At 35.3% G+C, this 25,183-nt stretch overlaps 1 protein-coding gene across 3 annotated transcripts in view; it reads left to right on the top strand.

Moving 5' to 3' along the window:
- The window catches only part of LOC143253632 (DNA polymerase lambda-like), a 69,898-nt gene that overhangs the window by 5,774 nt on the left and 38,941 nt on the right, over positions 1 to 25,183 (top strand). For all 3 annotated transcript variants that reach the window (XR_013029742.1, XM_076507789.1, XM_076507790.1), the window contains exons 2-3: positions 11,589 to 11,663; positions 23,183 to 23,290. Coding sequence is in view for 2 of the 3 variants with exons in the window: in XM_076507789.1 (XP_076363904.1) it covers positions 11,589 to 11,663; positions 23,183 to 23,290 (183 nt within the window). In the remaining variant the exon portion in view is untranslated. The remainder of the gene's footprint in view (positions 1 to 11,588; positions 11,664 to 23,182; positions 23,291 to 25,183) is intronic.

Raw genomic sequence — 25,183 nt, 5'->3', positions numbered from 1 at the left:
CAAAGGTCCACTATTCCAGAAGCCACCCACCCTGTTAAAAAATAAAACTCTCTCAGTTAAAGGTGAGTCTTACCCTGCCCAAACTTATACCTAATCCTACTATTATCAACATTACTAATTTCATTTGCAATCTTAAACATCTCAGTCAAATCTCTCCAACTCTTCTTCTTGTCATGAGAAAATATTTTGAGAGATTTCAACCTCACAGGGCAGATTTTCCATCCCTTGAACCATTTCCAATAATTCAGTGCCTTTCTTAATGTAAGGAATTCAACATTGAACACAATACTCCAAATGTTACCTAACCAGTCACATACAATGAAATTACAATCACTTTAGACTTGCATTCAACATTTCTGTAGATATAGTTTAAAATTCTATTTGTTCTACCAATAGCAAGAACACACTATTATCTGACCTGGGGTCCCTTTTGTTCCTTAAGCTTCCCAGTTTTTTTTTTCCTTAACCAGCTCAGAATTAATGCAGTTGTTGTTTCATCCCATTTTCATCACAAAGAATCCGTCATTAAAATTGTAGAAACAAAATTTTTGATTTAAGACTCAAGGAACATGAAAGTCGTTACAGGCTTTCAAGAATCCACAATTGCTCTAGATTTGAGTTGCATTTAGCATAGTGCTATGCATGAATATGATGGGAGAAAATATTAGGTGCCATAATGATATTTTTAGCACCATGGCAACCTGCTGCCCAGGATTTATTGCACTCTGTGTTATGAAAATGTTCCACTTTTGAAATTTTAGATATTTTGTATAAATATCATTAGTTTAAGCTTAGAAATATCTAATTTCTGACATGTTACATTACCCCCATTCACATAAATATAGCTATTCATGTTCGGTGCTGCTTTATATATCAGAAAATTGTTTTTCAAATATCACAAACCTTGAGCTCCCATGTACTTCAGAATCAAGTGTTTCAAATGACATCACAGGTAAATTATCATGTGATAACCCTCTACCAATAAGTGTGTGACACACTCTTCTTATGGATGTGACTCCTCCTATTCAACCAATTTGTCACTTCTGGTTTGTCAGTGCTCATGTTGCAAGGTTTAGTTTGTGCATCTTCAAAGTTGTTTTTTCCCCATATCCTTTTATCAGTTTCTCTCAACACATTTACTATTCATTATACAATAATGATATTTGTAAATGATTATTGGAATAATGATTATTCCAAAATGGAATTATTTTAAATTTCTATATAGTTATAGAACCTGTTACTTCATCACAAAATGTTTTTTCTGTCATTCTGCCAACACTTGTGTTTCGCTATTGATTTTGAATTCTAAGTTACTACTTCAGGGGTTACATGTCCTATCACTTTTCAGTGAGGCCATGACTGAGTAAGATACTTATTTTTATGAATATGTCTTGTTTTTCAGGAGCATCTTTCTTTTTATTTTTATTTATGGAAACCAATCTGTGGCAAGTGATGTCTGTCCAGGTATACTTAAACCAGTCAAATCAGCATTGTAAGGCCATGGAAATTATAATTATTTCCATGCTCACTAAATGCACATTGTTGGGATATGGTGTTTCCAAAGATCACTCATAGGTTTTCCTTACACACTATTTGCTTCAATAACCCTTTTGCAACTGGCTCAGTATAATATACACTGCTGGCCAAAATCTTAAGGCCAATGAACATAAAGAAAAATATGCATTTTGCATTGTTAAACTCAACTATTTAGTTGAGTAGAGCTTTGAAAGATGAAAATAAGAAAAGGGAAAATAAAATAAAAAAAACATTTTCGCATTTATTGGGGAAAATGTGAACACTATGAAATCAGCTTAAATACCAGCTGGTCAAAATTTAAGACCACACCAAAAAGAAGTCCTAACAGGAAAGGAAATGCCCAACAAGAGGTCTCAGTAGTGAGTTGCATGGCCATCATTGCAAATAACTGCAAACATTTGCTTTGGCATGGTCGATGTAAGCATTTGCAGAAGGCTGGCTGGAATGTTATTCCAAGTGGTGAAGATGGCTTCATGAAGATAATGCACTGTTTGGAATTGATGTGCATTTCTATAGACTTCCCTTGCCATCCACCCCCAAACATTTTCAATGGGGTTCAGTTTGGCAAACACGCTGGATGGTCCAAAAGAATCATGTTATTTGCCATGAAAAAGTCCTTTGTTCTGTGGGCATTTTGGATTGCAGCATTGTCCTGCTGAAAGATCCAGTCATTTCCACACAAGCGAGGGCATTCAGTCAATAAGGATGCTCTCTCCAACATGCTAATGTAGCCAGCTGCTGTTTGACACCTATGTATAACCTGAAGCTCCATTTTTCCAGGAAAGGAGAAAACATTCCAGATCATGATGGAAACTCCTGTGTCGTCTAGAAAATGTCTCCAGTGAGATATCCTTATTATGTCAGTAACATTGGAAGTCATCTGGACAATCCAGGTTAAATTTTTCTCATCAGAGAACAAAACCTTCATCCACTTTTCTACATCGCATGTTTTGGTGCTTTTCAGCAAAGTTTAACCGAGTTGTTTCATGGTGTGGAATGAGGCATGGCCTTTGAAGATATTTACAGTTTTTAAAGCCTTTCCCTCGTAGATGCTGTCTTATTGTTCTTGAGCTGCATTCTGCGTCCATAAGGGCCTTAATCTGGTTTGATGATCAGCTGGTGTTTTGCCGGAAAATCCGTTGAATCCTCCTGCTCAATACCGGCAAAATTTTCTTGGGCCAAACACTTGAAATTCTCGTTCCTTATCCTTCAGGGTCTTTTAAGAAATTTGCAACAGCAATTTTACTATGTTCAATCTCACCAGCAATGGCACATTGACAGAGACCTTGCTTTTGCAGCTCAATAATTCTGCCATGTTCAAACTCTGTCAACTTTTTAGCCTTTGCCATGTTTTTACCCAAAGTAACACAGGAGATGTCAGTGGGAGATGTTGACATTGCTAATGCTTGAGCACAAATGACTAAATTTTGTTACATGTTTACCGATTAATGCTTCATTTCAGTATGGTCTTAAACTTTTGACCAGATAGTACATAAGCTGATTTCATAGTGTTCACATTTTCCCTATTATATGCTAACAATGCAAAATGCATATTTTTTCTTTATGTTCATTGGCCTTAAGATTTTGGCCAGCAGTGTACATGAGTTCGTTTACACATTTTCACTCATTAAGTATTTACACTATAACTTTTGATACAGTATGTTTATCTTTACAAAATATGATAGGCTTAAGATTTTGGCCAGCAGTGTACATGAGTTCGTTTACACATTTTCACTCGTTAAGTATTTACATTATAACTTTTGATACAGTATCTTTATCTTTACAAAATATGATAGGCTTTTAGAAATATAAGTTTTTTTGTATGCAAAAGAATCAGATGTTTTGGTGAAATATTTTTACTAAAGAGTTGTTTTGGAAAATGGAGTGTTTCATTACTAGTCTGAGTTCAAAATGACTTTATGTTATCATCTTAAACTCAGAAATATCAAATTCCATTTGCATAATCTCTAAAACCTCCAAATTCATTTCAAATGTTTGTTTTAAGCAAGATTTCGATTTTATGTTATTTTCTATACTCTAACTATGTAGGATCTGTCACTTAACCAACTCCATAACCATCACAAAAAATTGGGAAATAAATAGAAATTATGCTTTTTTTTGTGCTGGAAGACTACATATAACGTGAAGATACAAATGTTTAGTCTAAGAAGCTTAAGTCTTGTAACACTATATATTTACATATATATTTATTATTTTTTATTATATTGACCTTCTTGTCATGTCTAGCAAACATTACATAACTTGTATTTATGTGGTGCTCGTGCACTCAGGTTATGTAACCAGTATTATAAAACTGACCTTTAATCTTCCCTGTCTTGGCTGTATTTTAGTGGATGAGTATTTTATAACATACAATCACATTTCAATTATTATATATTATACCTATGTATATTTATATATTATTACTAAATAAATTAGCAAACTTATTTTTCTTAAAATATAGAACAATAAATCAAGAAGCAAACAATTATCTCTTCTTTCTGTGATCTTTGTAATTGGTTGTTGCTGGACATGAGTTTCTAAGCTTTAAAAAAATTCACACATGGAGAATTTCAAACAAAACATTTTTTTAGGTTTTATATATAAAGTTGAATAAGCAAACAAATCATAAATAACTTTACTGATACCATATAATTCTGCTGTAATTAATTAAGCTTAGTAACTAAGAGTTATTGAGATTTTAAAAAATATGAAACTTTAAGCAGACTAAAGACACAACTAACCTCCTTGAAAACTTGGATCAAAATAATTTTATAGCATTTTCACATTTTAAAATGGCTGAGAAAACCACTCTGGGAACATGCTGAGCTGTTTATTGGATACTCACATGTTGCATGTTGAAGTAAGAGTATATAAGGGACTGTTTCAAAAAATGGAAAGAGTTAAATGAAGCTTCTGTGTTTGATTCAGTACATAAGCCTTATCTCAGCAAAATTAAAAAATATGAGGTTATTATTTTTATTCTAGCTTGTCAATATTAGTATGTTCAGTTCCTAATTTGTATGAAAGTATAGTATTTTTATGGCTGGTGTTTCAACAGGGACAATACAATGGTAGGTATTTTTCTGCCATCTCTATGGCCACAGATACATCTGTTCCCAGATAATTTTTTTCGAGGTAGGACTTGTATAGAAAATATGGAATTCCAGAGACTTTGGACAGTGAAGAAAGATTTTCACCATATTATACTCTTTAGCTTTTAGCAGTTCAATGAGCTGTGATTCAAGGTCTTGAATTATTGTAAGAGAAGGTGGTAATGATTTGTTTTCAAAAAGTGGATCTTTACCTTCGGGCATGCACACTCATCAAATTGTTTTTCTTGCTTGTAATGTTCCAGGGGTAATGAATCTAGTGGCCACCACTTATCTTGTCCCAACAGAGATCTTCCCACATAATAAATGCTTCATCCTTCTTAAGTTTTTCATTTGATCTGCTCTTGTTTTGGGGCAAAACAGATTGATGCTTTTGCCATGCATGTGACAACTCAGTTTCTATCCTTCAGTACCGTATTCTTTGGTTTTTGGAGTAGATAGTTTCTTCATCTTCTTATGTTCTCTCTACTGTCCAAGGTTCTTAACACTGATTTGGTCCAGGTTTTGTCAAGTTTTTCTGGTGGTTTCCATTGTTCTGTTATTTTCAGTAATGTCAGTCTGTCCCTCTTTTTCACTGAACATCTTTGTTACATCAGATTCTTTCAGACATTTTTCGTCCAGCAATTAGTGTTCTTCAGTTTCATGCCTGGCTTTTATGCAAATGTCACACAACATCAAGGATTGATATCTCTAGTGGTGCCCTTATTAATACATTTCATTTGACATCCTTCTTTGGAAGTTTATTAAACAAAATTATTTTGTTATCATAATGGCCTGTCAGTTGTGGGTTGAACTTTCTGTGTTCCATTGTGCCACATGTCTCTTAGTTTTTGACATGGTTGTTTGGGAAAAGGCTGGCACCTTCATCTGTTGCATTGTATAAAACTAACTTTATCAGTTAATTTTTGTTTTTCTAAGAAAAGAAAAGTTTTGTGTCCCTGGTTTGGTCAGTACTTTTGAAATTATTTCTGGCTATTCATTTTTGTTGCCCATTTTAGGTTCCTAAGCAAAATATGACAGTGGCCCTCTCTGCATTAACAGTTCCACCTTTTAAACTGTATTATTTTTCACTTACAATATATTTTTTTCTGTTGTTGGCTAGAGGGCATTAATATTCAGATGTGTTTGCTCCTCATGCTTACAGAACACTTTTATCATTACAACTATGTTCAGTTGTATTCATACTGGTCCTTGCTACCTAAAAATGCAGCAGCTAAAGAAGAAAATAATGATTTCTGTCCTATTCATCTTCCTTCCATTTCTCCTTTATAAACCATTTGGATCCAAATAATTTTTTATTCCCTATTTAGATTCTCTGGTGTTATGTGGTGTGCACTGAAGTGTTTCAGGGTTCATCTCACCAATTATTTATCCATTGCGATTTTTCAGTATTATGGGACTTATCCCCTGTCACATTGACTAGTTGATTCATAAATTGGTTTAGATAGCTTACTTTTTTCTTTTATTGGAGGAGCTGTGACTTCTTAGGATCTCATTTCATCCAGTTGTTTAACAAGTATCGATGTTCTTGACAGCTTGTTTGTGTTACTTGTGAAAGAGGATTGTACAAGCTGATATGTGAACCATGTCTAACACCTACATATTGTACTATTTACATAATTTAGCAGTCTCCTCCTGGATGGGTTTTGGCTACTTCCTGCAGCTATTTTGGCTGAATTACATCAGAGGTGAATAACATCATTCCTTTTCAGGGACCTTCTAGTCATTCTCATTTGGATCCCATTTAGTTGCAAGTGTTGCTTCATAAAGTATGCTTTTACAAGCCCACACTGACTACCAGTAGACTAATAACTGAATTCCTGGAAGCAGTGAGCTCTGTTGAGATTGAGTGGTCTATAAGACCACTTTGGCACTTTCTGGGTGGTAAACAGTTGTTTCATATCAAAAATAACATATGCTAATCCCTAAATTCAGGGATGGTTTGCTTTTCAAAACAGGAAATGTGGTTTATCTATTGAACTGTCTCTGGACCATTGTTTCTCAGGACTCTCCAGTATAAGTCTCCCCCTCTCTTTTAGTAGAGCACGGGAGTCCTCACTGTGTTTTCAGTGGCTGGAGTGGTGGACAGAAACCTATTTCTCCTGAGTGGTGTTTGTAGTCATAATTTGACTCGAGGAGAAGAGGGTGAAAGTGGTTGCCCTCCCACCCTTAACTCTGGATAGTTTTCCCCAATGTTGGATCTCCATTAAAAATTCATATCCTGCAATCAGTTCAAAAGCAGTTGAAGTTCTGCTTTCATTTGCATTTTTGTGGTTTTGCGAATTCAATGATGAAATGCGAGCTTGTTTGTCTACATTAGAGCCTTGCTTCAATTTGATTTGCTCTTGAAAACAGGCACAAGCATCACATTGAAAACATATGTAAAAATAAAAAGTTTTGATTCTTTTGCTATACTACAAAATTGTTAAAAAGCCTTAGAATGAAACTCACGGCCAAAGCAAGCAATAGTATTCTCAATGTGCAGATGACATTAATATCACTTGCCTAGGCCATGATTTTTATTCTAAGGCTTTTAATGTGTGCTGTAAACATGTACATAAAAAAATCGTTAAGGCTTTCCAGGTGTGCTGCAAAAATTTTCAGATTGTCTTACTGTGTCGCAAGTCAGAAAAGGTTGAGAACCACTGGTGTAGATGATGAGTTGTCCTCCATTTTATATATCTTGAGAGTGAGTTATCAAATTTGCAGTTTATCCCTTCAGTTTGGATCTCTCATCCTACCCCTATGTGAATGTTGACTGCCAGTCTCTATTCCATAACTCAGTTACACTCTTGTTACTCCATTTGTGTTGTGGATCACAGTTGAGGTAATTTGGAGAGTAATAAGATTCTTCTCCTTCTATTATCCCTTGATGATCTTATTCTGAGGATGTTATAGTCCTTGGGATGGTTCCTGTCATTTTGATTTTGAGTGAGGTGGCTTAGATTACACAGACATCTTTTCTATGCTGAAACAATTAACCATTGCTGTCATGTATCCTAGTTATAGGTTAGGAAGTATGAGATTCCCTCTGGCTTCATGAACTTGAGGTGAATATGGTATTATCCTCTTTCCTACCTCCCACATGGATGTTGGTGCCTGGTGGCCTAGGTTTTGGATTGTGATTGACCTGCCAGTGGTATGAACCTCATCTGTTATGCATGTTAAATGAGTAGCTTAAATTGAGGGGTTATAAAGGCTAGTGAGTCAAGTAAAAATAAATTTTAAAGCATCAGAGGGCAGATGAAGATTGGTAAAAGTTTTTTGAGAAAGGAGGTAATGATCTATCAGAAATCTATTTTCAGTGTAGGAAAATAACTTCTGTAACACGTAACTTACATGACTTAATGTTTATACATTGTTTGTTACTTCTTGACATTTTTACATATGATACATTATTTAGAGTTAGTTTGTTACTCCTTAACTTGTACTACATAGACTGTGATTAATGATTATTCATAATTACTTTTCATGTATATAACATTGAATATTATGTTAAGTCATAGTTCTTTACTTCTTCATATGTACTTGTGGTAGTTTATGCTTGGTATTGTTTGTTTATACCTTGTCATATATACATAACTGTTAATATTTGATTCTAGTTTCTTAGTCTTTCATATATATGCCAAGAAATTAGTGTTTACCTTTTGTTTGTTATTTATTTACATGTATACATGGACAATAATGATTAGTCTTGGTGAATTATTTCTTGTCATGTACACATCCATACTAATGTTTAGATCTAGCTGTTACTGCTTGAAAATTTCACATTAAAGATGATGATGTTTTGATATTATGTGTAACTTCTGAATACATATCTCACTGGGGACAGCTCAGTACTCATACACAGAGGAAATAATGTTTAGACATAGTTAATTTCTCTTTACCATGTTGTACTTAGAATATAGTGTTTGGTCATGGTTTCATACCATTTATACCACAACCAATGTTTAGATGTGACTGCTTACTCCTTAACATACAAATATAGCACATAGTATTTAACCTACTGTTTATTCTCCTTTACCCACTCTTCCAAGGATATGACCCCACTAATTATGCTTGCAGAGTTATTTACACTCCTTAATATCCAACTATGATGTATTGCTCATAAACCCTACACTCACAGCTGTTGTTAGGCTAATAGAGTCTGATGGTTGAGTGGTGGTTTCATAAATATCCCGAAATTGTGCTCAATGTGGTGCCCTCCTCCTGCAGCTAATATGGGGATCTAATATCTGATGTTTGAGGAGCTGTGCATGGATACTTTTCAAATGTGACCTTCTCCTAAAGCTGTTATTGATCCATATAGACCAATGATTAAGGAAATTAGCACATTTGGAACAGTCTGGATGTGTTACCACCTTTATACATATATTGACCTTCTGGTGGCTTATATGCAAGGTCTTCAACAGTCATGTATCTATTCTGCCCACTCTTGCAACATCTTTCAGGCTTCTTGTTTCTTTGTATTCTTTATTTGGGCAAAGAGTATACCCTGATTGAGATGAGATGCAGTCTTCCACAAATATCCCCCTATGAAACCTCTGATGTAGGGTGTCACACCCTATGGGCTTCCTTTTATCACTTTTGAAAGTAATTTCTGCATCAAGTCCTCTATTATTTTAGTGTGGGATTCTGGATAAATTCTGCACAGAGGTGAGTCATATCACAAGTTAACATTTTTCCTTACCTGAAAATGTATTTCCAGTAAGTACCTTTGTGCACACTCTTACACTTCCCTCAAACTTTCCTGGTGCACATTTATTAGTTGCTTTATCAAAGAATGACAATTTTCACGTATGAGTGTAGAGAGAGTTTTTGTGTTGGATTGATGGAAGATTTTGCTGCATGATATGTAATCATAAGTAGAACAATTTCATGTGAATTTTAGTGGTGGTTTCATAAGGCTGAAAGCATGCAAGTCTTCCAGGCAGAATAGCTCACCCTCAAGCTAATATGTGCATAAAGGTCATAATTTATCACAAACATATTTTCAGGTAAGGAAAATGTTAACTTACAGCTGTTACAAAACTTGGAGTTAAAAATGGATAAAAAAAATCAGGTGATATTAATTTTATTTTTGAATACATCAGGGGCCCATTGGGAACTACTTGGATTAATTGTAAAATTGATGAAAATTATCTTTAAAATTTTTATTTATTTGCTATGATAGACTCTGTGACCAACAGAATTATGGGCTTCCCCCAAGAAATATTGTGCATAAATAGTGTATATATTTTTTGAAGTATTGAACTTTTGTAATTTAAAATATGCAGAAATTAATGTGAAATGTTGTATAATATGTTATTTTATTGATCATATTACAATTTGATAATCTCAAAATAATACAACCCTTTATTAGTTTAATTTACTTTTTTTTATATGTTTTACTGTTTTGTAAATATAATACATATAATTATGATGCATCAGATTCAGCTTCTTACCAAGCAGTTATTACAACAAAATTTACTAATTAGAATTACCTAAATATAAAGAAAACTATTTACTGTCAAGTACCGTATTTTCTTTCATCAAAGACACTATTTTTCCCCAAAATAAGTCTCAAAAATTTACCCTGTGTTTTGCAGACTGAAGGTATCATTGCTCATAGGCCTAAACCTAAGTCAAAAGGAAACATTTCAATCCTAGACAGTAATCTAAGCCCCTGTATAGGATTCAGAATGAAATGTATAAGTTACCTAGTATTAAATAACAAATAAATAAACAAGATAATCATAAATGATCACAAAAGTAATTGTTGCTTCCACAGTAGACTGAGGTAAACCAGTTGATGGTCTGATTTGTGTGTTTTCCATCAAATAATGACATTTTTCTCACCTTAAATGATCTTGATACTAAGACAACATTATAACAACATATGAAAAGTAAAATTGCACAAACACTGCCTGGTAACAGCAGCCATTTGCAAAACATTGTAAGTTTGTTTTGGTTCTGTTCAATTGTTGTGTAAAAATTTCAGATACAGACCTGTTCTCGGTAGAAGCTCTCTGTAACAGTTTAGCTGAATCAAGTTTTTTTTAACACAGCCTATATTATGACTTCTACAAAAAAAAAGGCACTCGTAGAACAGGCTTAGAATGATGTTATTACTGGTAATAATACAGGTATTCCAGTTGTATTATAAGGTATATACTTTCAAAGGTAGATATGATAAGCACATAGCTCATAAAAAACAAGTGGGCAAGAGGAGTTCTGTACCATAAATTGCAGAAAAATCTTCGAAACATCTTGGTAAGATTGGCAGAAGTGCTGTGACCTTATTCTTATGTTTATATTTTTTTTCAAAATTTTGCTAATCAATGTGTTTTTGATGCTGGGAAGTATGGTATTTCCTCTTCTTTTGGTATTTCACTGTTGGTTACAGATGTTAGTACTTATCAAATTTGTGTGCAAAAAAATCCAGATATCTGAGTGTTCTTGCCAATTCCATGAGTAGTTCACATTTTCTTTCCATTGTCAAGTCAGGTATTGTTTATTGTGTGTTTCTGCAGTTTTTATCCAGTTCTAGATTCTTCACCATATTTATATTGTGCTTGATGCATTTATATTTTTTTGTTTATTATATTATTCAAGTATATTGTGGTTCTGTATAGTAAATGTAACACTAAAGGATTAAAATAAGAATACCTTTTCTTATTTATATTTGGAAGCAGCTAGGTGTTTTGTTTGAGCAAAATAGATTTCTTTGAGGCAGTATGCAAGATGCTAATGAATAACATTTGTATTCAGGACCATAAGATAACTAAAATGAATGTTGTTGTTTTTTAGTTTTTTTTGCACCCTAAAATTAATAGCTGATCCAGATAGCAATGAATTTAAGGTGTGAAAAATAAAATCATAATTTTGCTGTATGTTTTATGTTAAACCAGGTAATTATTGGTACCTCTGTTTTTCATCTAACATATTTTCGTACCATAGGATAAGTGGATATGTGCCAGATCATCTCAGCAGCAGACTAAAAATCTCAACTATGATATAACTGTAAAACTTGAGGTATGTATAAGATACATTTGTTCAGTATTTCTCTGCATCTGTAATTGTGTGTTCATTGTATATGGTTAGACAACCTAAAAGGAGGCTATATGCATTTTATATGAATATTATAACTGTAATTAAATGCACCAGATTTCTTTAACCTTTTAGGTTCATTGTATATGGTTAGACAACCTAAAAGGAGGCTATATGCTTTTTATATGAATATTATAACTGTAATTAAATGCACCAGATTTCTTTAACCTTTTAAGTTTTGACTCTGTCATTTCCAACAGAAAATGTAAAAAATCTTTATTCTTCATTTTTTTTTTGTGTCAGATGATACATCTGAACTCTGATTTCACAATTTCAAAATTTAGAACTTCAATAATAGGCTTTTACAGTTTTCAATAATTTAGAAATACACACTATACATAATTGCAAACAAGTATCCAAAATTTGAACCTCCTACCTTCTTTGTTTACTGAAAAATCAAACCCATAAAAGAAACCCCTAACCTCTCTTCTTCTCTGACTTTCAAGTTTGTTTGTTTTCATCCTTACATGGATGATAGAAATGTGTATAAGCAACAGAAGCATAAATCCATATTTTTGATATACAGTACTTTGCAAAAATAATAGTTCAAAGTCAAAAATTAGATTTCAAGCTACTTTTAAAGAACAATGAACATGTGTTCTTTGGGGTTTTACTCCAAATGTTTCTAATACATTCACATAAAGATTCTTGTGGAAGTAACTTTTGATTTAAGAAATTTCAGATCTGCTCCATTGGGTTGAGGTTGGGACCCTGTGGGAGACATTTCATTATTTGAATGACTCCAACAGCTTCTTTCTTAGCTAAGTAATTCCTTCCTAAATGTTGAATGAGTGTTTGTGGTCAATTTGTTATTTTCAGTCATATTATTCTTTTGTTACTGCTTGATTTCATAAACTGTTTTTCACTATGAATTCCAAAGTTCATGTTTTCACTTTGTGGTTCACACTAGCGACTAGTGTTCTTTCTCAGACCTCAGGTGTGGACCCCGACAGAGGATTTATCCATGCTTATCTGCTGGGAGATTCAATGTTATGTAAGTCAGCTATTATCTACAGACCTCACTTCAATGAAAAGGCTGAGCATGTTCAAACTATTAAAGACTTGGATTGTCTCTTTCTGCCTACTGATTTTACCATACATTCCTTTGCCTGAAGAATCATATCTAGCATGGTCTTTTAGGAATTTGTTTATAGATATATGATGTTTTGTTCCTTTCTTCTATTTCTTATGAGCCATGTCCTTCCTTACTCCATAAAGAATCTTCTTAGCCCTTTTTTTTTCCTCCTCTGATATTTGGTTTAATACTGAACAACTTTCTTTGCAATTGACATACCCTGCCTTTTTTTGCAGGTTTCATATAGATATTCATTCAATACCAGTTGTTGTGTCCACAGATTTATAGGTCAGTGCTAATACTTGTGATGTATCTGTGAGACAGAATGATTCTTAATCCTCCAGACTCTTTAGTTTTTGGTGGAAACAGTATGATTCTCCTCCTACCCCCATGTGGATGTTGATTCCCAGTGGTACAGGTTTTGGATGTAGTTGACTTACTGAGTATGATCCATCATGCCATAGTCACACTACACCTGAGGGCACATCCCTTGTTTTACTCATTTGTATATTTGTTGGATTGAATTATGTGGTTCAAAACAAAATACTGACATCATTCTCTTCTACTTAGACATGCTTGTTTCCTTTACCACCTTTATCTTCTCCACATTTCACAGTGTGGCAAAGAGAATACCTGGTTTTGAATTTGTGCAGTTTCCTTCAACTGATCTTTGAATCTGAATCTATCAGTTACAGGTACTTTAGGCATACTTCTCTCATACCCTTGCACCAGTCTCTTCTTCTATCCAGTATGGGATTCTAGCTAATATTGTGAGAAGACCAAAGTAAAATATCAGAAGTTATAATTTTCCTGTACTGAAAATGTGTTTCTGATAGGTACTTATTTCCTCTCACACTTTCCATCCATCTTTAACCTGATATGACTTCTACCAAACTACAAAGTGATGGTTTGATAGAGGAATTTGGATAGAGTCACATACATGTAGAAGTTTTTCAGTTCCAATAAGGGGTGCAGAATACTCGTGGCATGTATATAGAAAGTAAAGATTGAATATGGAGAGCAATGCTGAATAAGAATAGTTAATTTTATGAGAGGAAGTAAGTAATTATTGGAAATACATTTTTAGTGTAGGAAAATTATCACTTTCATGACATGCTTATTTTAAATTTCCACTTATCCTACTAAATGCTCTGTTTCTAGGGTTGTGCTTGGTGATTTTAGATATAAGATTCTGAGTAACATAATTCTTTTGTATTACAGCAGTTTGATAATTATAATTTTGAAACAGTGTTCACTGGTATTTTAATATTTTTCATAAAACACATATACTTACTGATAAAATAATTGGTATTGCTAAATGGTATATTTATACAAATTCATATATGAACAAAGTGAAGTACAAAAAAAAATATTTATACATATCAGTTGCATACAAGACTTACATAAAAACAAATAATTTCACAGCTATTGCACAAAACTTGTGACCTAAATTATTATTTACAATTAAATGAAAAAGGTAATTTTAATTTCATTACTCCTCAAACATATGAGTTCTTTTCCACTGGAAAATGAATAAACAGTGAAATTTGTACTGAGTTTTATCGAATGAGTGTCAGTAAAAGCCTCTCTTAAAAACACCTTAACTCTGAAGACTGTCACTGGTGATATAAATACAAGTACTTACTTAACCATATCATTTTTCACATAAACTTGTATTGTTTCTTTTAAAATATTCTTACAATATCTTTGATATTTATCTGAAGATAGTTGTGTATACTGATTAAGCTTAAACCAGCTAGTCACATTTCACCATTGCACTCCTCAGGTAGGTTTTAGTTTGAATTTTTGAAATAAAATGGTTCAATATACACTTTCTGTTAGTGGATGGTTTTAATTTGAACAGTTGAGCCAGATTTCTTCAGACTAGTGTTGTTTCAATATATTTGTTGAATTATATTAAAGACAAAATGTTTTACATGTGTTTCACAAACTCTGTGCATACAGTCTCGGTGATTTTCACTGACATTGTAATGATTAGAATTCCATGTAAACTGCACAACTGCACAACAACCAATTAATTACCTTGCACATCCTTAGTAATTGTGAGGACTCTCAGATGTTGCTGACCTCAATGATTCCAGTATTTGATAGGCATAAACTCCAAATAACCAACTGGTAGAATTTCAGAGTGTCTTACAGGTGAATTGCTGAATGTCATTAGTTAGTTAACATGTGCCGAAGTAAAATGATAAATTGAAAGAGATTCTTAGAGTAAGAGCCAAAAGTTTTTAAACAATAATTAAAAATGACCAGCAGTAATTAGTTTTGAAGTAGAAAAAAAAATTTGTAAGGTTAGTTCAAGTACTAAATGTTGCAGCATATTGTAATTAAGCTACATTTGTATTTATTACCTCTAGTAGACTAGAGGAAGTATTAACTGTATTTTGAACGACGTTTAAAATTTGTGATACTTTTATGTAGGGACAAAATTTACATGTACCATATAAGAGCAGTCTGAGAATGTTCATAGAGGTACATCTCAGAGAGACCAATAGACTGTTAAACTTTCAGAAGATAATTGCATTATCTTAACAGTAAAGAGTGAAATTCCATACATTGTTCCCTTGGTGTGGATTCTTGTTTGTGGTGAAGGGACCTTCCATGGAAGGTTCTGTTCTTTCAGTTTACCTCTTCTGGGATTTAAACATCTACCCGTGTGTTTGCCATGCGTGGCGATTCGTGAAGGGGAGGAGAGGATCCTGGTGTTTGAGGGGTCCAACCCTAACACACCATTTTGACCTTGAATTCCTGTAGATGGGCAGCCTTTGGGTGGCTCCCCTTGGTTCAATCAGCTGGTCCACTTGAGCTAGAGTCAACCAAGTACCAGTATTGGAAGTTCTCAATGGGTGTTGTGGACATTGTGTCTGATGCTGGTGTTTGGGTATAGTGCTCACGAAACCCTGGCATTGCTGCAATATCCTTGCATGACATTGTAGTGCGTCCCCTCGTAGGACTCTATGGTGGGTGGGGTCAGTGGATACTGAAATTTTACTTTTTTCCTATGGATCCTCCAACAAAAAATTTAAATAAAATACTGAAAGAACAGTCAATAGGTAAATGACCACATCTTGAAGACTCTGAGCAGCAATCTTCAACATCTGTAACACATGTACCTCATTTTCTTATATTACATTCTCTTTCAGAAAAACCTTTAGGGCAAATATCATCCTTTTTCATTCAGAAGGAACTAGAGGGACTTGCTGGCTCTCCAAAGTCAGTAAAGAAGCTTCGATCTGGAGACATACTGGTTGAAACATCCACATCCCAACACAGTGAACTCCTCTTGAATTCAAAGGCAATTGGGGATGTACCTATTGAGGTTACCCCTCATGCTACCTTGAATTCATCACAAGGAGTTATTGTTGAGAGGGATTTGAAGAATGTCCCCGAGTCAGAGATTCTCACTTGTCTCTCCACTCGAGGAGTTTTTGCAGTGAGGCGCATCTCCACTCACAAAGATGGAGTTACACTGCCGACAGATATCCTCATTTTCACATTTACATCACCACGTGCACCTGCCAACATAAAGGCAGGTTATCTAATTTGCAGGGTAATGCCGTACATTCCAAACCCTCTTTGATGTTTCCAATGTCAGAGGTTCAGCCACTCAAAGATGTCATGTCGTGGTTCCCTGGCATGTGCTCGTTGTGGTGGCAAGGACCTCGATGCCTATGAGTGTGCCACGGACCCACATTGTGTCAACTACAATGGTTTCCACCCTTCCTACTTTCGTTCCACAACTACAGTGGGAGTGCAGACAGATCTTTCTCTGCTTCCAAGAGAATCGTTTTCAAAACAAATGAAAAGCCTTTTGACCTCCATGGTTAAAAAGGTTGATAAATTGACTTCTACACCCATCTCTGTTCCTGCCATACATTCCAACAAACCTCAAGATCCACATTCTTCAGTTTCAAATACAGGCATTTCTTCTGATACATCTTTTTCTCCCACCCCACGATGTAAAATAATCAATCATTTGCATCCTCAGTCACTGGAATCCCCTTCCAACAACAAAGACCTGCCCAATCAACCCAGGATTTATGGAGGTCGATAGACATCCTCCGAATAAGGACAGTAAGCAAAAAAAGACGTGGTTGTAAACAGAAGGGTTCTCCAGCCACTTCGCCTATCAGTCATTAAAAATGGCCACCTTGATACAATGGAACTGTCGAGGTTTACGTTCTAATCTGGATGATATCAAAATACTGATTGCTTTCTACCAACCTGTATGTCTTTCCTTACAAGAAACATTTCTAAAACCTACTGATACAGTCACCATTTGGCAGTTTTCTTTGTGCAGAAATGACAGGCTGTGTGATGGAGGAGTACATGGAGGGGTGGCACTATTGGTTGATTAGCATGTGCCCACCCTGTCTTTGTCACTCAACACACCCTTAGAGGCCGTAGCCATCCGTGTTTCCTTGGGTCATACCATCACTGTTTGTTCTCTCTACCTGTCCCCTGGAGAGATATATGATGAATCAGACCTTGATGCTCTCGTTGAACAGTTGCCATCTCCCTTTCTAATCCTGGGGTTCTTTAATGGACATCATTCCCTCTGGGGAAGTGCTGTTATTGTAAGGAGGGGTCGCTCTGTAGAGCATATGCTCTCTGATCACAATCTTTCAGTCAGTCCTTTACCGCTATTGATCTCTCGGTTTGCTGCCCTTCATTATTTTCCCATTTTTCTTGGAGAGTTGACAATAATTCACTAGGCAGTGATAATTTTCCAATACATTTGAGAGAGACTGGTCGTGGTTGATGCCACCCTACCCGTGTGCCCCGGTGGAAGCTGCATCAGCCAGACTGGTCCACTTTCACTGCTCTTGCAGAACTTGATCCTGCATTGTGAATCAGCCATCAATAGACGACTGTGTGGCAGCAGTAACTGACTGTATTGTACAAGCAGCTGCTCAGTGTATTCCTAAAACCTCGACACGTTTTCCAGGATATCCTCATCCGTGGTGGAATCCTGCTTTGCCACTTGGCACAGAAGGCTCAAAAATGGGCCTGGGATACTTTCTGTAGATTTCCCACACTTTTGAACCGCATTGCTTTCCAATGGGCCCTGCACATGCTAGGTGGGTAAGAAGTCAAACTCAGAAGGAATCTTGGATTAAGTCTACAACTAGCATATCTTCTACCACCAGTTCCAAGGTCATATGGGACAGGATTGAAAAGGTCAGTGGGCACTACAATTCTGTCCCACTCTTGATCTTACTCTGTGATGGCCAAGAGGTAGCTGATGTTCGGAGCATCACCGATACTCTAGGTGAAAGCTTTTGCCAGGTATCTAGCATTTGTGCTTGCTCCTCCACCTTCTTGGCCATCAAGACTCGGGCAGAGCATTCACCTCTTTTCTTTCAAACTGATTGTCTCTTTGACTATAATTGTCTTTTTACACTGGTGGAACTGAAAATAGCCCTTCATCAGTCTGGCAATACATCTGTTGGACCTGATGATGTACACTGTGACATGCTGCACTATCTCTCTCCTGCTTCTCTTGATATTCTTCTATTTGTTTTTAACAAGATCTGGCAGGAGAATGTTTTTCCTGATGCCTGGCACCAGGCTATTATCTTACCTTTCTCTAAACTGGGAAAGATCACAAGATTCCTTCAAACTACCTTCGAATTGCTTTGATGAGCTGTCTCTGTAAGACCTTGGAGAGGATGTTTAATGCTCTTCTTGTTTGGTTCTTTAAATCAAACAACCTCCTCTTGCCCACCGAGTGTGGGTTCCGAGACAGCTCTTCACCACGGACCACCTAATTCGACTTGAAACATCAATCAGAGAAGCCTTTCTGAAATGCCAACATCTTGTTTCAATCTTCTTTGACATTGAGAAGGCGTTTGACACAACATGGAGGTATGGCTTTTTGTGAGACTTTTTTTATATGGGTTATATGACCATTTACCCATGTTTATTAAAAAAATTTTTAACGGACAGGAGATTCCAAGTTTGTGTGGGTTCGACACTTTCACGTTTTTTTCTGTAGGAACTTGGGGTCCCTCAGGGCTGTGTTTTGAGTGTCACACTTTTCAGTATAAAGATAAATGCCATCACTGAGCAGCTCCCTCTCGCTGTTGCAAATGGGCTCTATGTCGATGACTTTCACATCTCGTGTCAGTTGTTGAACATGAGATATAGTGAGCAGCAACTATAAACTGCCCTCAATCGTGTACTGAAGTGGACTACGGTGAACAGCTTTAATTTTTCTCTCTCTAAAACCGTTTGCATGCACTTTTGCCGCCAACGGGTATCCACCCTGATCCTGAACTCCATATCGGTGAAGTTTCACTGCCAGTGGTCCCTGAGACCACGTTCTTGGGGCTTATCTTTGACCGTAAGCTGACCTTTATACAACACTTAAAGCAGCTACGGGTCAAATGCACAAGAGCGCTAAACATCCTCTGTGTCCTCTCTTCTGCCAGTTGGGGAGAGGATCAATGTTCTATGTTAAAGATATATCGTGCTCTTATTCATTCAAAACTCTACTATGGATCAATGGTCTATGGCTCTGCCAGACCCTCGGCCTTAAATATGCTGGACCCCATTCATCATCAAGGACTTCAACTCTGTACTGGAGGTTTCTGCACCTCCACAGTTCAGAGCTTATATGTGGAATCTCACAAATCTTCTCTGCACCTTCGCCATTTGCAACTGTCTTTACTGTGTTGTTTGAAACTTTGTTCCTTACCAAAGCATCCCACCTGGGGATGTGTTTTCCTTCATCAGTGGGCCTTACTTTTTCAGAACAGATGATCTGCCATTGCTCCTTTTGGCCTTCGTATCCAGGCGCATTTGGATGAACTGGGTCTGTCCTTGGATAACATTGCAGAATCCACTGGTCAGCCCATCCCCCCATGGCTCATTACAGCCTCCAAATGTGACCTTTCTTTATGTCTTCTGAAAAAGGCAGATACTCCCGATTGGGAGTACCATATTTTATTTACTGAATATCTTTTGAACAATCATTCCATTCCAATTTATACGGATGGTTCAAAATCAGATGACTCTGTGGGCTCTGCCATGGTTTGTTGTGGTTCGGTGGTTGCACGCAGAATCCCCTCTACAGCTTCTGTATTTACTGCTGAACTTTTGCCATATCTTTTGCCCTGGATCATATTGAAGCTGAGCAGTACTCTGATTGCACTATTTATACTGACTCCCTTAGTTCTCTGCTGGCCTTGGAATCACTTCACGTTGGCTCACACCCTGTTCTCGCTGATATTCAAAACCAACTGGCCCATTTCTCATTAAGATCTACTTCTGTCCAGTTTTTCTGGATGCCAGGCTATGTTTGTATTTGCGGAAATGTGCTTGCAGACACGGCAGCTAAATCTGTCTGCTCTGGCACTATCACCACTGTGCCTCTTCCATACATGGACTATGGTTCTGTATTCAAGGCTCGGCTCCATGCCAGCTGGCAGTCCACTTGGAGTGAGCAACGTGACAGCAAGCTTTTTCAAATAAAACCCTATATTGGGCTTTGGCCATCTAGCTTCCATAAGGTTTTAAAGGAGGAAGTTGTTCTAACTAGACTACGCATTGGTCACAGTTTTTTAACTCATCATTTTCTTTTATCTGGAACTGATGCACCAGTGTGTAGTTTGTGTAACACTCAAATCACTGTAAGCCACATTTTACTTTCCTGCCATCGTTACAACTCTTAACGACAGCACTGTTTTAAACATGTTCTGTCCCAGGATTTGTTTTTGACATTGGACAATGTTATTGGTGATGGTGACACTGTCCACTTTGATAAAGTTTTTAGTTTTTTAATGGCCTTTAATCTTTTTAACCTCATTTAAATGTTTGTTATTTATTCATTACACCTTTTTAATTGTGGTTCCCTTTTCAGTCTCGATCTTTCTAGTTCAATTTGACATTGTAAAATGGCCAGAACATTAAATAACTCGACACCAGGACTGGATAGGCCAACTTTAGGTGACTAACGCTGCTGTTTGAACTACCCGTTAGTTATTCTGGGGATTTGTTATTACAATTTTTTGCATGTATTTTGACACTTTTATTATTTTATCTTTTGATAATGGCTGTTATGACAACATAACCCAGAACTAGGACTGGAAAGGCCAACTTTAGGTGGCTGATGGTGGTTCTTGTACTTACCTGTTAGTCTTCCTGGCGGGTTATGATCATTACCATTTTGCTAGAGAAAGTCCTTTACAACTTCTCTTACTCTGCTTTCTCTCTGAACATTGTAGACAAGGTGTCAACATTGGTTTTATGATTTTTCTGTTTTTCAATGATATTTTGTTTTACCTTTATTTTCTTTTATGTATTTTACTACATTTAATTTATGTTTACCTTTTTACTGGACATCAAATAGCCTAGCTGCTTTGTGCCATAAAACACAAAATCAATCAATCAATCAATCACTTCTTCCAACCTCTTTCACAACTCCATATTTGTAATCATTTATATTTTAATTTTTCATGTGGAGTTTTATTTTCATTTTGCACCTGTTGAACTCTCAGTTTTATGTGACAACTACAGCTTCTAGTATAAATGCAATAACTAATCCAAACATATTTAATATTGCTGTAAAGTTTCCTCCATACTATAGGTGGAGGAGGTCTCTGCCTTGATACATTGTGAGTTAGTCTTACATGGAGCCTACATTTTCTTTTGATTCATGGATAGATCATCTATTTCCTGGAGGAATCTTATCCTGAGAATTAGGAAATCCCTTTTCCAGTCTTGGCTTTTGTAGCTACTTACTAGTCTACCCCTGTGGATATCCCTCTTCCAACTGCAAACTAGATGATAAATACTTGATCCACCTAGTTGCAGACTAGTATTGATTTATTGAATATGGTCTGATGTCATCTAGCTTCTCTGAACTATCTGTCATCTGACATCTGCTCGTTATAGTGACATACCTTTACAATGAACAAAGAGTACACTTGGTACAGATGGGGTGCAGTCTCTCATGGGTGTGGCCTTATATATATATATATATATATATATATATATATATATATATAAACCATGGGTTTACATCAGGTGATTTCTGAATCTTGGTAACTTTTGTGATAATCCCTCCAATGTTTCATATCAAAAATTAACATTTTTCCTAAAGCAAAAATGTATTTCTGATAGATACTTACCTCTTGTAACACTTCTCACTCATCCTTCACACCTCCAGTGCATTGTTTCAGCCTAATCTCAAATTGTTGATGGTGCTCTCAATATAGGAGTTAACACTTCTACTGATAGAAGGTTGTCATATGTTACAGCTCAATTATGTTGTGTAAACACGAGGATAGATAGGAGCTTCAAGGTTATTTGTGAGTGAAAGTTGTGTATATGTACATATATATATATATATAGAGAGAGAGAGAGAGAATCATAAATTGAGGGAAGCTATTATGTGAGAGAGGTAAGTATCTATCATAAATATATTTTCAGTGTAAGAAAATATTAACTTTATTTAATTAGATAACATACCAAAGAATACCTAATAACAACACACAAAACATAGATATTGGTGTATAACAATCATAGATTTTCATTCTGGCTTTTTAACTATGGGAGAAGAGCTGATGAAAATTAAAGTAAGCTCATTGATGTGTTTCTGTTAGGAATAAAGTGACAATTCCCTGTATTGAAAACAATGTAATTTAGTTCATCATTTGACAGATTAACACTTTGGCCTTCTATTGGTTATAAATAATTTAGTACTAAACATATGAGAAAACTATACAAATTTCTAGAAAAGATAATGTAATAAATGGGCATGCCAACAGGTTTCTGATTTGCTATTTTATGTCTGTAATCAAATTGATGTAGAAATTATGCATTGCCTTAGTGATGACAATATTATGAGAAAGTTACATAAAATTTAATATTTCTTTGAAGGGGTGGTAAATGTATTATAGAAGAAAGGATGCTTATGAAGTAAATGTCACAATTCTTTTGCTAGAGAAAATTTTGAATTCTGTTTAAATAACATATTCTTATAATATTAAAATCTTAAAAAAATGTATATTAAAATTGTTTAATTAAATTTTGAATGTAACTCGAATAAAACCTTGTGACAAGAAAAGAAAATGAGGCCTCTATCAAGAAGGTTAATCAGTTATATTGTGGGACAGTAATCTGTGTAATTGGTGCTAATAACTACTCAATTAATAGATCTACCTAAATGCTCGATTATATTTATTATTTAGATTTAACTGCAAACCAGTTGTAAGTTCACTTGTGCTGAAATACAGAAACCATTTTTGAAGTATTAACATATGTAAATGACCAACCTTCTGACAAGTATTTCATAAAAATTGTAACAGCAACTAATATTCTGATTTTATGCTTCCTGTTATAGGTGTTAGCTGAAATGTATCGGAGTACAAAAGATCAGTGGAGAGCATTAGGATACCAGAAAGCCATCACTGCTTTGAAAAACCATCATAAGAAGATTACTACGTGGGAGGCATGGTTATTGTACTTTGGTCATCCTTTTCTGAAAGTTAAACTATTTTTATGTCATATTTAGTCCAAATATCTTAATTATAACTCATTCATTAAAGATACAGTCATGGCTCATTCAACCTTTACCCCCTTCAAATTATAAGTAAAATTTTGAAGTCTATCCAGTTTTATTTCACTAACTTCATTATATATAAAATTTCTTCAGATATGATGAGTTCACTGTTCATTTCCATCTAAAAAAATGCCCCTATTCTTACTTCAGTTACTTTTTCTTGTATATTTTTTTTCAGTAATTCCTTTTTCAAAGACAGACCATTCTAGTAACACTAGTCTTACTTAAGTCACTTTTTCCTGTTACAGTGTTGTTCATTCAGTGTATTTAGATCTCTTATCCTTCCACAGAGGTATATTCTGTTTTATACTGATTCAGTAGTTTTTTGCATATAGTGTTGGTACACTTATATCTTTATTTATCCATTTAGAATAACATAGGGTCAGTTTTTCTCACCAGTAAGTTTCTTGGATTTCTTAGATTCTTTAGTTTAGTCTTTCCTTTTACAATCTGTATGTTTTCTGCTTTCTTTTAATCTAGTTTGCCTGGGAAATTTTTAATTCATTACAAAATGAGGATAGCAAAATATTTCCTCACATCTAAGTTCCTCCATAATCATATCGTAACAGGCATGTGGACAGCTCGCAGGCTCAGTCGTTGAGTTTGACTGTAGACACATTACAAAGAAATTTAATTGAATTTCAGATCATGCTTTCATGAGCAGAGCACACAAGCCACAAACTTGAGGAAAATTACATGTGGAACAAAGAACTCCCACTGAGACAACTGAATGCAAATTATTTTATTTATTTATACACTGCTGAACAGTTCATTTATATCCAAGCTTTCAAAGTTTTCTTGTAGTAACAATAACTATAAGTCATTAAGTTCTTCACTTTTCAAGTCTAGATGTTAGTTAATAAGCCCTTTTAGTAAGTAAGCACCTTGGCAATAATTTTAGTTTTAAATCTTCCAAGCTCCCAAAGGAACTTGAAAGACAACCATGGACACTCAGAACTGTTGTTTCTCTTCAGCTCCACATATGAATTTAAGGTCTGGTTCTAGTATAAATGGAAAGATAGTATACGTTGCATGGAAAGTATAAAATAACATACCAGTTAGATCTGAGAATGTTTTAGAGCATTTATTTAGTAATTACTTATATGGTTGGGTTAAATACTGTCTGACAAAGTACCTTAATACTGTGTAGCAAACAAAAAATGTGAGCAAAAGAAGCAAATAAAAGGTGATCTGTTCTTGACTGAGGCTTGAACTGGGTGTGATAGATATGGCAAGTTGAGAGCATTATACCTCTGCATGTTTGATAAGCACATGAAGATAATGTCAGGTGCAGAGTGGAGGAAAGGTTGTCTTTGACTGGCAATGGTAACCAAGGCTGTTTCACAAGTAATAAGTTCCTGTACTAAAGTGGCATATAATAAATGGGTGTTATTTAAGCTTAACACAAAGTTTAGGTCAGCATGTAATTATTATTAGGTAAGAATCAAAGAGTATTTAAGTGAAACTTGATGTTGGATTTAATTTTAATAATAACATGGAGAGATATCTTTTCAGGCCTGTGTTTGTCCAAACATTCAATGAAAAAGTTTGCAGTGACAGTGGGGGTACCTTAAGAAAACCCTCTTTTACAGTCTGGGTACCAAATAAAATGCCCTGACAGTGATCTGGAAAGTTTGTAGGGGGAAAAGGAAGACATATTGTCTGAAACTACAAGGAAATGATCATAGAAGATTAAAATGAATTAGAATGTGTGGAAATTCTCAGACAGGCTTGGGATATTTGTAGCTTTGATGGCTTTGAAGTTCTGATGCTGGGAGAATG

Source organism: Tachypleus tridentatus, chromosome 6, assembly GCF_004210375.1.
Source record: "Tachypleus tridentatus isolate NWPU-2018 chromosome 6, ASM421037v1, whole genome shotgun sequence".
Taxonomy (NCBI): Eukaryota; Metazoa; Arthropoda; class Merostomata; order Xiphosura; family Limulidae; genus Tachypleus; species Tachypleus tridentatus.
This window is presented reverse-complemented; position numbering and strand designations above follow the sequence as displayed.